Here is a 14,090-nt window from a genome sequence, read left to right as displayed (position 1 = left end):
AATATTTCAATGTGTATGTATATATACATACTGTCCTTACTTTGTTCCAGTCATAATCACACAGGTTACTGTATATAATCTCTGGAATATATATTTTAAGAGTTAAGGTACTACTGCTCCTTAGCTTACAGAGAGTAATATGTAAACTATAACCACTATCTACACAGTGACACAGCAGCAGATCCACAGGACAGAAATCAGCTTGATTTTAAGTTGATGAAAGCATTTACATCAACTATGAACAATTAAAATATTCTGAGCATACATGCATTCATTTGGCATTAAATATATCAAGTGGTGCTTTATTAAACCAGACTCTGTCTTGGCATTCTGCTCCAAACCAGTATGATCTATATTAAACTAGACATTCATGAAAGATAATTTATCATACAATTTATAGTCACAGTAATCAATTAATCTGATTAGACCATTCACATGATAAGATTTTTTAAGATTTTTTTCATGCTTAAACATGTGTAAAAAGAAGTCCCAGAAATGCAGTAGATGTTAAAAAAAAGAGAAAACAGTTCTTCCAACCAATCTCTGGAAATGGAGTGGAAGAAATTTAAGACATTTATATGATACTTTGAAATTACAGAGGTGGATGTGAAATAAAAAATTAGATTACATCGCCATCTTGGAAGCCATTACAGAGAAATAAATCAATTGAAGAAAAAAGGAATTTAAAAATTTATCATGAAACAGAGACTTTCTTATACTCCTACAACAGCATTATGAATAATAATAAAAGAACCTGTACAAAATAATATGAAAATACAATTTTCAGTCCCAAGAGCAAACTGACACCAAGTTGGGCAGGAGTGTTGATCTGCTTGAGGTGGGAAGGCTCTACAGAGGGATCTGGACAGGCTGGATCGATGGGCCAAGGCCAATTGTACAAGGTTCAACAAGGCTCAGTGCCAGGTCCTGCACTTGGGTCACAACAACCCCATGCAGCGCTACAGGCTTGGGGAAGAGTGGCTGGAAAGCTGCCCAGCAGAAAAGGACCTGGGGGTGTTGGTCAATAACCGGCTGAATATGATCCAGCAGTGTGCCCAGGCAGCCAAGGCGGCCAACAGCATCCTGGCTTGTATCAGAAATAGCATGGCCTGCAGGACTAGGGACGTGATTGTCCCTTTGTACTCAGCACTGGTGAGGCTGCACCTCGAGTAGTGCATTCAGTTTTGGGCCCCTCACGACAAGACAGACATTGAATTGCTGGAGCATGTCCAAAGAAGAGCAACGAAGCTGGTGAAGGGCCTGGAGAGCAAGTCTAAAGAGGAGCAGCTGAGGGAACTGGGGTTTTTTAGCCTGGAGAAAAGGAGGCTGAGGGGAGACCTTACTGCTCTCTACAACTAACTGAAAGGAGGTTGTAGCCAGGGGGGTGTTGGTCTTTCCCCAATTAACAAGCAATAGGACAAGAGGACAAGTTGCACCAGGGGAGGTTTAGATTGGATATTAGGAAAAAATTCTTCACCAAAAGGGTTGTCAAGCACTGGAACAGGCTGCCCAGGGAAGTCGTGTCACCATCCCGGGAGGTATTTAAAAGACACATAGATGAGGTGCTTGGGGACATGGTTAAGTGGTGGACTTGAAGACCTTAAAGGTCCTTCTTTCCCAAACAAAATGATTCTATGATTCTACGAAGTCAATCCTCTTCTACTGTACATTTTATAACCATTATTCTAATTAAAACCTCACAGGAACAGTTACATTATTGATTTTTAAAAAAGACTTCTAGAAATAGGCTATATAAAAAAAGAGAAATTCAGTCCAATACACAAAAAAATAGTTTATATTTTTTAGCTGGGACCTGTTTCATTAAGCCATTAGCAGGTGAACATTTATAACTAACTCAGCTACGTACACTTTTCCTGCCTCTATCTGTACCAGCTCGCTACTCCAACTCTTAAGTGTGATGGATCAAACATAAACATTGTCACAAGGCAGGGAGAAACCAATGACGGGGGATGGAAGACATACACTATACCCGCTATTTAAAAAATAAACATTTTCCAGTACAAAGTGTGAATGTATTGAGCAGTACGTGACTAATAACAAAATTTCAAACTAATACAGAACTTCTGAAAACACTTCTGTTTAATGACAAGTCAAAAGAATGAGAAAGTGAGTATTTAAATCAGATAGTATGGGCCATCAGCTATGGTTTGAATATTTTATGATGGCTATAAATAAGTTCTATTGGTGCTTGCTGCAATCCTGCATAGTTTGTTTGAAGTTTGACAGAACTTTTATGTATCCAAAATTAGCTCACATATAAGTATGCATATGAAATTGTAATATTTTAGGTATGAAAATGATTGCTATCACATTGATTTTGTAGACTTAGTTATTGTGGAGTGTCAAAAACCAAAATAATTTGAGCTATGTGGCAACTTGCTTTCAATATCTTCATGTAACATGTCTGATACAAGAAGAAAGCACACAGCTATCTCTGCTCACAGACACTATAAAATATGTTCTTATATTAGTAATTCAAAATATGGCATTCTGAAATTCAATTCCATAATCAACATTGATTTTTATATGCAGAATACCATATCAACAGTATAGTACCTTAATACCCATAAGTCACCAGATATTATTGTACACGAGAATTAAGAAACAGCTGAGTCATGGGCCATCGAACACACTCTCAATGGACAAAAATTACTGAAACCATATAGCATGCCTGGAAACATTTCAAAGTGTTCATGGTTTTACGCTGCATGAAGCAAATAACCCTGTCAAATTTTGACTATGAACACATTATTTCTGTTTTTCCTTTTCTGTTTTACAAGAACTGATATTCAATCCCAAAAAGGAGGGCTATGGACTCTAGCTGATAGGGATTCCATTTCTTGTAACAACTTTCATGGAAACTTACTGCGATGAAAGTCTGGAAAGGCTTACATAGTTACTATTTCTTTCCACAGAAAGCTCTAGAGGAGCTTCCACTGTTTTTTTCCATGTCATAGGTATGAAGGAAGAGTAGCTTCCTCCTGCAGATGACTATTTGTTATTTAATTCTTCAATTGTGTCATAATTCCAACTTTGTGATATAAAAATAAATGTAACATAAAAGCACTAAAATATATTAAAAACATACAACTGCTCTTCAGAGAGAAAGTCAAAAAGTAGAGACAAAACAACCCTTATCTTTAATGACATAAATTTTCATTCATTATGTGATAGTAAGTATATACACCTTGCTCAACATGCTCTTGTCTCAACACAGTGTACTGGTAATGCTACTACTGGGTTAGGAAGTACGGACAAGTATGTGAGGGACTAGACTGGCCACTCAAGAGATCTAAGTTTAAATCTCAGTTCTGTACACAAACATGAAACAGCCTGTGCCTTTTGTCTCACCTCCCACATGTTTAAGCCAAGTGCTTTTCTACAAGGTGGTTTTAGGGAAAGCTCAGTGATGACTCTGAGACAGCTGCATGTGATGATATGTACCATATAAATATTTGCCAGGATAAAGACCTTCAAGAAAGTATCTGTTGTTACTGCCAACAATTTAGAATTTTAACATGAATCACTGAAAAGATCAGAGTTTAAGTTCTACAATGCCTTTGACAAGGAATTAAGTGTCACCTGTGCAAACAGGAGTTAAGCATTGTCTACAACATGCAAGACACAGGACATGGTTAAACGGACTATACTCGTATTAACTCATCTCGAATACTTTTAGACACTAAACAGAAAAGGGTGAATAAGTTCTCCTTGATTGTGCTTGTGTATTTCAGGGGAATCCTGCTGACCATTGTCCCAAAGACCTGGCATTCACTAATATACCCATTCATAAAGGTTTTATATCATGTAATTTTAATCACTAAACGCCCCAATTTCCTTTTCCCAGCTTCTATGGGCAGTTTTCTTTTGTACTGGGTCTGGCTGAGACGGAGTTGACTTTCTTCACAGCATCCCATATGCTGCTGTGTTTCAGACTGGCAGCTAAAACAATGTTGATAACACACTGATGTTTTGGCTATTGCTGAACAGTCCTTGGACCGTGTCAAGGTTTTCTCTTTTTCCCACTCTCCCCACACAGTGAATAGGCCGTGGGGAGGCAGGAGATCGGGATGGGACATGGCCAAGACAGCCAACCCGAACTTGCCAAAGGGTTATTCTGTATCATATAACATTATGCTCAGTGATAAAAACTAGGGTAGAGGAAGAAGAAGGGGGGTTTGCTTACAAGATGGCTTTTGTTTGGAAACTAGCTTGAGCATCGGTCTGCCTGTGGGATGTGGTGAGCAATTTCCTTTGCTTTGCTTGTTTTTTCCCCCCCTTCCTTCACCTATTAAACTGTCAGGATCTTGATCTATGAGTTTTCTTGCTTTTCTTCTTCCTATTTTCAGCCCTCATCCTGCTGGGGGGTGGGGAAATGAGTGAGTAGCTGTGTGGGTGCTTGGTTGCTGGTCAGGGTCAACCCACCACATCCTCCAAGTCCATTTGCAATCCTGCATTCCTTATGAAACACACATCAGTTTGAAACACACACTGACAGTTTAAAACACGTGTCCTTATTTACCCACATAAACACCTTAAACCAAAGAGAATGCAATAATCCCACTCCTTTCTTAGCCACTGCAACTGCTTAAAAAAAAAAAAAAAAAAAAGAAAAGAAAAAAAAAAAAGGGCGGAAGGAAGGAAGGAAGGAAGTGAGAGAAAAATAATTCTCCCTAACCAGAAGGCAGCAACCAGGCAACCAAGGCATATCATGCTTTCTCTCCTGCCCCCAAGAGGAAGGCAAGAATTCAGAAACACACTGAGTTTGTGTCTCAAAAATGATATAAACAAAACTAAATTAAAGACTCTAAAAGCTGTGAAAATGTAATGATAATGGAACAGCAATACCTCTTTCTATTCATCTCATTGCATACTGAGAAAGCATGTTAACAATACCTGTAAAACATTCAAGCACTACAGTGATGAATGCTACAGAAACTCAAATCCTTCTATTTTCAATGACATTTTGAATAGTGTGGAGTAATAATGCCAGAGACTAAGCACAGAACAACAACAAAGGAAAAAAACCCACAAAATATTTAATAACTACAGTTCACCATCTACGCTGTGAACTGAATGATGTAGTGCTCTTGTGGAAAAAAATTAAATGTGATCATGTTAAACACTAAGTCATGAAAATAAAAGCAAAGGAAATTTTAAGGTAGCGGTCAGAGCGCTTGATTTTAGAAACTTTATGTTTGTTTTTCCTTTCTTTTTTTTTTTTCCTCTATTTTACCCACATGCACTCACACATTTTTTTAATGAATAATCAAACGTAACTCAATATGCAAACACACGATGTTTTACCAAAGCCTCCCACTATGCAAAGCAAAACAGTCTCTGAACTAAAATACTGGAAAGCATTCCAGTATTACTCTGGTGTTTTGCCAGAAGAAGATTTCCCTCCAGCTTTTGGGGGGTTTATTTTTAGAATCTTGCCAATGTTGGTTTTTTTTAATAACTCTACTTTCCTATCAGTTTGTTTCAGTCATAAGGTATACAACTATTTCAGTATTAAAATTAATTAGCCTTTAATGTTTGAATAGTAGGAAGCTTTCATTTCAAAGCTACTGTATGCACAGCCAAAACAATAGAAAGCTGACTTACCTACCACTAATATACTTAGTACTACCGGAATAAAAGTTAAACACAACTATAGTAGTCTTGAAGTGCAAACCATTATCTCCTTAATTCTGCTAGTTTTTACAACTGAGCTGACAAGAACATTAAGTGACCTTACCCTATCTATTTCGTTATGAACACACTTTCTAAGCAGAAAAAGGACAAGTACCATATTATGCCAGAAACAAATATAAGTGCATAAAGACTAAGTTAACAAATCCAAGACGAGCAGAAATACATAATGTAAAATTAGCAATATGTTACTTCAGGTATACACATATAAGCAAAAAGACTCATAAATCTTTCAAACAAACAGCAGCAAATCAGCTATCAAATAGCACCAGACAAACATATGCACACAGGTAAGTAATTTCCTCACGTTCTGTTAGGTTGTTATTCAGTCACCTACAAAGTAAGCAAGAAAAGACAAGACACATTAAAAAAAAAACCAACAACAAAACATAAACATTCAGAAATTCAGAAAAACCAGCAAGGCAGGAACCTGTCGGAACTCTGAAGAGAGGAATAAAATCCTACATATCTACTGTCACCAGAGATGGAATATTTGTAACTATCCTCTGACTTAAAATAGGAACCAAATTAATCTATACTTGAAATCTTAATTTCAGCTGACCAACTTCTGTAAGACTGCTGACTTCCATTTGTCCTGAGAACAAAGATTTCTGATCAGCTCTACTGCTGTAAGGCTAAAACTCCAAATTCAGCTATTTTATCTGGCTACAATGACTAAAATTATTACTTGTGTTGTTGTAAAGTGACAACAACACGGACAATTAAGTCCTTACATCCTGCTTGTCTGATTACAATACACATTTACTGTAAAATAGCTAAATGCTTGTAGCTTCAAATTAGATATACACACTTGCAATGAAGCAAATATGTGCATCACTTCACAAAAGTGCCTGCTACCACTTGGAAAATGACAGCCAGCCACTTCCATATTGCCCAGCCAACATTCAAAAGGTACATGCAAAAGAAATAAAAAATAATGTTAAAGAATTTATTCATATTGCAATACAACACCACATAAACTGTTTGTATTGCTGTGTAGTTTTATTTTACAATGGCAAACTGAATGTTGATGTGATGTTACCTAACTGGTAATATTAATAATGAATGGTAATTGCACGTCAAATCACCAGCCATCTATAATTCCCTGCAGTACAACTGCTGCTGTATTTTTAATGACTAACGATGGCATACAAATGTACAGATGTTAGTCAGGGTTTACGGAGACACTGCAGGATCACATGTGGTAACACCTGAAATAAAATTCTGCAGAATCAGTGGTCAGAACACTCACTCAAAGCTTGAAAAATATGAACGACAGGAACCAAGTTACATACACTCTGTCAATTAGGCAGTAAAAGAAACTTGCTGCAACTCTCCATACCTTAAAGCTACACCTGCTACAGGTGAAATGCTTACTGGGCACAGAGATTGTATAACACCTATCAAAACTACAATACTTACAATATTATCACTTCTTTGTATAGTTGAATAAGACCTAACCCCCCCCCCCCCCAACTGGTACATTGGGTAAGTTCAGTAAATACTAGATGTATAGAGTTCTGCAACAGCTAGACAGATGCTTGAGAATATGGCAAAAGTACCTGCTTAATGTTATTCAGATTCTGTCACAATCAGATCACATATCCTCCACAGATTATTTGTTCTGCATAGTATATTTCTTCTCTATTTGCTACAGTTTATTTTCCTACCATCTAACAGATTGTATATATGTTTTCCAAAGTTATTCCTTTGTGTCCATTTCTTTTTGGTACATCTGTAGCAAGCTGATTCATTCTCTAAGTGACTTCACATCACTTCAGCATCCAGTTTAAATGAAGGCCATAATTTAGTAACACTTCTATTTACTCTTTGAAAATTCTATTTCCTTTCCAAGTTTGAAAAAAAGACTTTTCACATTTCTCCAGTACAACAAAATCATTTTCTGTAATAACAGTTCTTAAACTCTATTTCTGGCAAACCTTCTTCCAAAGTTACAAATCTACTTTAATCTACACGTGACTTCAAGTGAGTCAAGTTTATATAGTAGTGCTCTAAACCCTAATACTTTAAGGAAACTAAACAGGAACAAGACTGATCTGAAAGCAGCACAGGGAAGGCACAACTCACTTCCTCCACAACCTCTCCCTCTATCCCATGCCTTCCTGTTACTGTATCTCATGACTTAACATCTCTAACCCCTCAATTTCTGTATGGCGGCTGAGCAAAAAACTGGTCTCTTGCTGAGAACAAACGATGGCATATTTCACAATTATTTTAAACTGTGAAAAGACAGTACTGCTGCAAAAAAAGCTGCAAGGTAAAACAAACTGGGGAACCAATTCATGTTAAAACAAACTTCTTCCTTCTTGTCAGATCACTTTTAACTCAGATTAATTCTTGGTCTTGGTCTCAAATTGTATGCTATGAATGCAGAACCATTTCTTCCTCCAGCAGTGCAGGCTTGAAGCAATTATCACCTATGTAGCCGAGAACACTATATTTAAATAATGTTGAGGTCTTTGTTTCATTTTACTTATAGTACTACCCTTAGCATTAGTATGCCCTGTTGGATTTCAGTTTTAAATGCCACTTACCAACTGCGACCTATCAGTCTGTTATCTAATATTATAAACTTAGGTCTTTACTTGACAACCCACCTGTTTAGTTGATTTTTTAGTTCCATTAAATATCTTCCAAGCAAGACCATTACCACCGCTAGCAATATGTCGGCCAACATCAAATTCCCTGGTAACAGGATTTCCCATGACTGCACTGGTGACATCAGCCGTTACCTTTGTAACGGTACTCTTCAATTTATTCAGCATGGACTCCATTTTCTCAACTGTGCACCAATGTATTAGCCTACAAAGACAAGGAAAAAAAACTTCACAGTCCTCTCACAATTTCCATTAACATAAGACAGCGGTTGAAAACTGTAACATCTAAACAAGGATCCAATAGGATACAGGAGTAACCCACAAAAAGAATAGTGAAATATAACTTCTAGGGCTTTGCAGTTACAGATATTCACACTGCATACACCTATCTGTGTGTGCATGCCTGGGGATTAATGTCATTGCTTCTACTCCTCCTCAAAAACTTCTGTATCTCTTGATCATTTTTCATTAGATCTAACAAAGCAATCAAGGACTGAGAAATCAACCATTTCTTGAAAACAGGTAATTGAATAAAGCAGAGGATCTATAAACTGCCTCCATTAAGTGAAAGGTCCACACCTTGTATTTCAATATCAATCAACAAAGAGAACCAAATCTGAAGGACAGTAGGCTCCTTTAATTCCAGTGCTCACAGAACTACACGTTTTCTGAAGGGAAGAACTGCTTAAGATGCCAGACCAGCAAAAGAATAGATGTGTATTATACAGAGGACAAGTAAAAAATGTGTTCTTTTCTACACTGTGCTTGTCCACATACAAGCTCAAAATTCAGTATTTTACCCATCAGACTGCTGACATTACTATTTGTATGATGTAAGCATTAATGAGCTTAGGTATTAATCAGCTGCTGCAGGGAAGGAAACAAGAAACCATCTTTTTATGCTTCAACAAAATTGTACAAGGAAATTTTTTACATCACCTTGCAAATTTAAGAATTAAAAGACTGTGGCAGCTTACAATTTAGTTCATCTTCCCTTGTACTGAGTACTTCCGCAGTTTCCTAAGTTGTCATTAGTAGTCCCAAACAATCTGACTTGCCTATTCTGCCAGATAGAAGTTCTGAAGCCCATGTCTCATTTACACAATTGTCTCTCTGATAACGGATACACAAGAAAGAATGAAGACAGGAAACAAACAGTGAAAAAAAGGATAGACTTCATCTTCCTTATCGATGTGAACAAAGATATGCAAGAAGAAATGACTTCCGGGAATCAGTATTACGTGGTATATTCAAAAGCAACATTTAATGATATTTCTTCATTCTCTCTTTCAAATAAGGTGTAAAGAATACTATTTCTTCAACCTATGGTAAAATAAACCTAAGATAGCACATCAGTGAATGTACTAAAATCTACACTAATACTGTTTTCAATTATGGCCTTATTTGTCATATACTCAACTCACTGGCATATAATTTGTGGAAAACTACTTCTTTGAAAAATAGAGAATGTCATTCCTATTCAAATGGAAGACACAAGATTCTGTTGTGATAAAGGTAATGTTTACCACGTCATGGTACAAGGACAAAAGAAGCAAAAGGCATTAACAAATAATCCAGTGAGCACTGGGACTAATCAGCCCCAATGTCCTTCTGATAGGATGTGAGGTGCTTGCTGGTACAAATTAAAGATCTTCCCGCTGTATTACATACATTTATAAGGCAATGTCCTGGTCTACATAGATTATCCGGTGTCTACTGATATATGGATTTATGCCACAGCTTTTTCCACATTCAAGACAGATGGAATTTGTTTCCTCTTCATGGCTCCTTAGTCTCACAAAACCTGTAGCAACTTATTTTTGACACCTGTATACCTCAGTCATACTTGACTGAAATCAACCATACTGAAGTTATTTGGACACGCACACCTTCTCCCCCAGTATTATAATATATATATTAAAATTCTGATTAGTATTAAATTGGAAAGATAGACTTGTCTTCTAAAAGAGGTAATAAACATACTAAACAAAACTTCTTAAAAAGTTATAGGAGTTATGAACAATTCACTCCAATGTAGATGTGTGTAACAGTATTAAACCAGTCCTAAGCAAACACTAGCACAGTGCTGAAGCAACACAGCTATGCTGTTCTATCTTGACTATCGTTGCAGTTATATCCCATTTCAGTACTCTTCCACAGTGAAATGCAGAAATATACTAATGCTGTGGCTCCAGAAATATTTCTCCAATTTCTATGTCAGCTGAGTGACAGTAGCAACTTCGTGCTACTAAATGAAGAACCAGACTAGGAGTTTTAAGAAAATATATTATGAAAAAAAAAAGTATCCAGCTGCACAGATCTTGATCTTGCAAATACTCAACTTTAAAATCAGAAATAGCAGTTATGGCTTCAACAGGACTACTCAGGAGCAGACCAGGTATGACTACAAGCACATTCATAATTATGGGGACTGTGAGATTTAGATATGAGAAGCTGAGTCTGAATATAATGAGATAATCTTAAGAATAATTAAGTACTTGTTTGGTGTGTATTAAGGGTTTAGTTGAGAACATAGCTGGAAATAAATTATGGAAACATAGAATTCCTTTATTGAGTAATTTTATTACAGTATGTGACATTTTATTACAATATATTAATTTTACTTTATGAATTGTGCTATGGAAAAATGCATGCAATTCCTAATTGTGCAGCCCAAGATCAAACAGCTATTAGACACTGGCTATTATCCCTGTATAAAGGAACTTTTCATTAACCTGATAAATAGAGAGAAACAAGGATCATGCAGTATTCTAAATAGGAGCTATATGTATTTCCAGCTCTCAGAGATTTTATTCTGCAGCTATTCCATGGGGCAAACTCTATATGCTAAAGGACTACAAAATCAATCCTAATGAGTTTAAGATAACCACAAATCTAATTTATTTGGTTTTAAATCTTGTGCTTTTAGCATTGTTTCATTCACTCCCAGCCATTAAACCTTCTCCAGTATCAGTGCAACACATTCTTCTGCTAGAACTCTCAAAACTAAAGACACACTTCACAGAATTAATTGCAGAGATATTATGAAGAAAACGCATGTGCATGCACGTTCAAGTTCCTTTGTATAAATCTGAAAGGGAGCTTCTCTATACAGGTGGTGGAAAAATGGTGTAGTATTGATCAAATCAGAAGTGCCTTCTGCTGTGGGTGACAGACTAACTGAAGTGAGAAGCCTGGAAAAGCCACTAGGTGAGAATGTTAACAGCATTCCAGTGTCTGAAGGGCGAGGATTTAAAAAAGAAGCCTGATAGGCCCTGTTCAACCTGTTCCTCTCCAGCTTGACAGTATGCAAACTACTGTTTAATTTAGCTACTGAGTAAGGAGTGCTGAGAAACTTACTTCTCAATAAGCAGTTTGGGGTTTAAGTTTACATCTATCCAACACTGTAAATTTGTAGAAATCCTCATGTCAACATTTGGATTGTAATCTAAAATAACATATTTTGCTTTATAAAAAACAATTGTTATTACCAACTTCAGTAAAAACTCAATATATGTCAACAGAAACAATGTACCTAGAAAATCCATGAAACACCCCCCCTATTTTGGGTAGTATCTATAATGCCAAAAATCATGATGATTTAATCAAATCCAAAATATGCAACTTTAGTTCTCCACTGTACAAAAACTGGTTTGTTCAGTTCTTTTAAGATTGAACTACTATATATAGAAAAATTAACAACCACGGGACAATAAAGTCAGTCACCCACAATGAAACTTTCATTTCAAGTTAAAAGGTAGTAAGTGAGAAAAGTACAAGATCTTAAGAGTAACAGTGTTCAGACAAGCAACACAGGACATGCAATAAATGTTTAAGAACTTTGATTTCTTCCTGTTTGAATTTCGTGGGTAATATTAATACTAATGATACTAAGTCCATGAAACATGGAACTAGTCTAGAGAAAAGGAGGCTGAGGGGAGACCTTATTGCTCTCTACAACTACCTGAAAGGAGGTTGTAGCCAGGTGGGTGTTGGTCTCTTCTCCCAAGTAACAAGTGATAGGACAAGAGGAAATGGCCGCAGGCTGCGCCGGAGGGGGTTAGATTGGTTCTTAGGGAAAAAATTCTTCACCAAAAGGGTTGTCAAGCCCTGGACAAGCTGCCGAGGGAAATGGTTGAGTCACCATCCCGGGAGGTATTTAAAAGACATGTAGATGTGGTGCTTGAGGACATCGTTTAGTGGTGGACTTGGCAATGCTAGGTTAACAGCTGAACTTGATGATCTTTTCCAACCAAAACAGTTCTATGATTCTAATTCTAAAAAGAAATCGGGATGGTCGATGTGTTGTTTTCATGAATTCCCTTCATAATCGATAATGGTCATTATGCTGATGTGCATCAGCAACAATAGGTCAGCATGATGACGAGCTATCTCTTGGCCAAGTAGTAAGCCACAGCCAACACAGCAATAAGAAATGATGCAAAACATTCAAAATATTGAAATACAGGTAGATCCAAACCAAAGATTCCTCACCACTCTTTAATTCTCATTCAGGTAAAACAACTGCATGATTTTAAACTATTCATTTATCCTTGAACTTATTCATACTTTCACCTGATACATGGATATGGGTGCATCCTGTACAGCAGTGCATCATACACTCTGCCAGTATTTTGACCTATGACAAGCTGGGATTCCCCTTTGTAAACCAAGGCAGCAGGCAGGTGCATGGGTACTTCATGACACCCAATCCAAACTCCCATCCCACCAATCTAATCCAAATAATGATAAATGGACAGAAAAAACAGGTGCTAGAACAACTGAGTCGCATCAAAAAAAAAACAAAAAAGAAAAAAAAAATCAGGCACAATCAAGCTTTTGCATTTGTTATAAAAACAACAGCAGGATCAAATGCAATGATGGACTGTGCACCGTGTAGCTGCCCCCACTGCAAGTCACCTTCGTGATTTTTTTTCAGCATTTCGGTACTGAGCTGCAACCGAACCCCTAACAAAAACTCACGGCATGAGATCCATGCACAGGGATCTGTGTCATCTGCGGACAGTCAAAACCTAATCTATATGATGCACAAACCCCTGGCATGTCTCTTGCGGGCCAGTCCTCCCAAAGTATTTGCTGTTATTTACAGTGAGACCGGACTCGCACCGCTCCGCCGAGAAACCCCCGCCAGCGCAGGGAATCTCCCCCCACACACTTCCCGCTGCCCGAAGGGCCGGTGACTGCTCACTGTTCAGCCGGGAGGGAGCCTGCCTGGGGCGGGCAGCGGCCGCGGTCAGAAGCGAGGGACGGTGAGCGGCGTTTGCGGGCAGGTGATCCGCGATCCGCCGGCTCAGGCGGCTCAACGGTCCCCGCCAGGCCCTACTCAGGCAACGATCGCGCCTCCAGGGCGGCCCCCTTCCCCTCCACCCCTCAGCGCCGGGCTCCCGGGACGCGAGACCACCGCTCCCAGCACCTGCGGAGCCAACAGGCCCTGCCCGCCCCGCGCAACACCACTAGGCCACGGACAGCCGCTCCTGCCCCGGGGCGCGGGGGGACAGGCCTCTTACCTGAGCCCGCGGGAAGCTGCCGGAGCAGGGCCCGGCTGCCCGTCGCCCTGTGGGCTCGACGGGCCACCTGTCACGTCAGCTCCGTCTCTCGCTCCGACCCCAGCTCGGCCCCGTCCCGCTCCAGCTACTCCATAGCGACGGCGACAGCCACAGCGCCGGAGGAGGGGGGACGTTTGGAGCGCTCCTCACTTCCGCCCCGGAGGGGCGGTGCTGGGGCGGTGGCCGGGGG

At 38.7% G+C, this 14,090-nt stretch overlaps 1 protein-coding gene across 1 annotated transcript in view; it reads right to left on the bottom strand.

Annotated features, from left to right (window-relative positions):
- SCYL2 (SCY1 like pseudokinase 2) overlaps positions 1 to 14,085 on the bottom strand; it is a 38,627-nt gene extending 24,542 nt beyond the window's left edge. Inside the window, exons 1-2 of the mRNA XM_075749458.1 lie at positions 13,862 to 14,085; positions 8,334 to 8,538 (exon numbers count right to left, since the gene is read on the bottom strand). Of these exons, the coding sequence (XP_075605573.1) occupies positions 8,334 to 8,510 (177 nt within the window). The 5' untranslated portion in view covers positions 8,511 to 8,538; positions 13,862 to 14,085. The remainder of the gene's footprint in view (positions 1 to 8,333; positions 8,539 to 13,861) is intronic.
- Between the last annotated feature and the right edge of the window lie 5 nt (positions 14,086 to 14,090).

This window comes from Balearica regulorum, chromosome 1 (assembly GCF_011004875.1).
Source record: "Balearica regulorum gibbericeps isolate bBalReg1 chromosome 1, bBalReg1.pri, whole genome shotgun sequence".
NCBI lineage: Eukaryota > Metazoa > Chordata > Aves > Gruiformes > Gruidae > Balearica > Balearica regulorum.
Note: the sequence above shows the minus strand (reverse complement) of the source record. Positions and strands in the feature narration are given on the sequence as shown.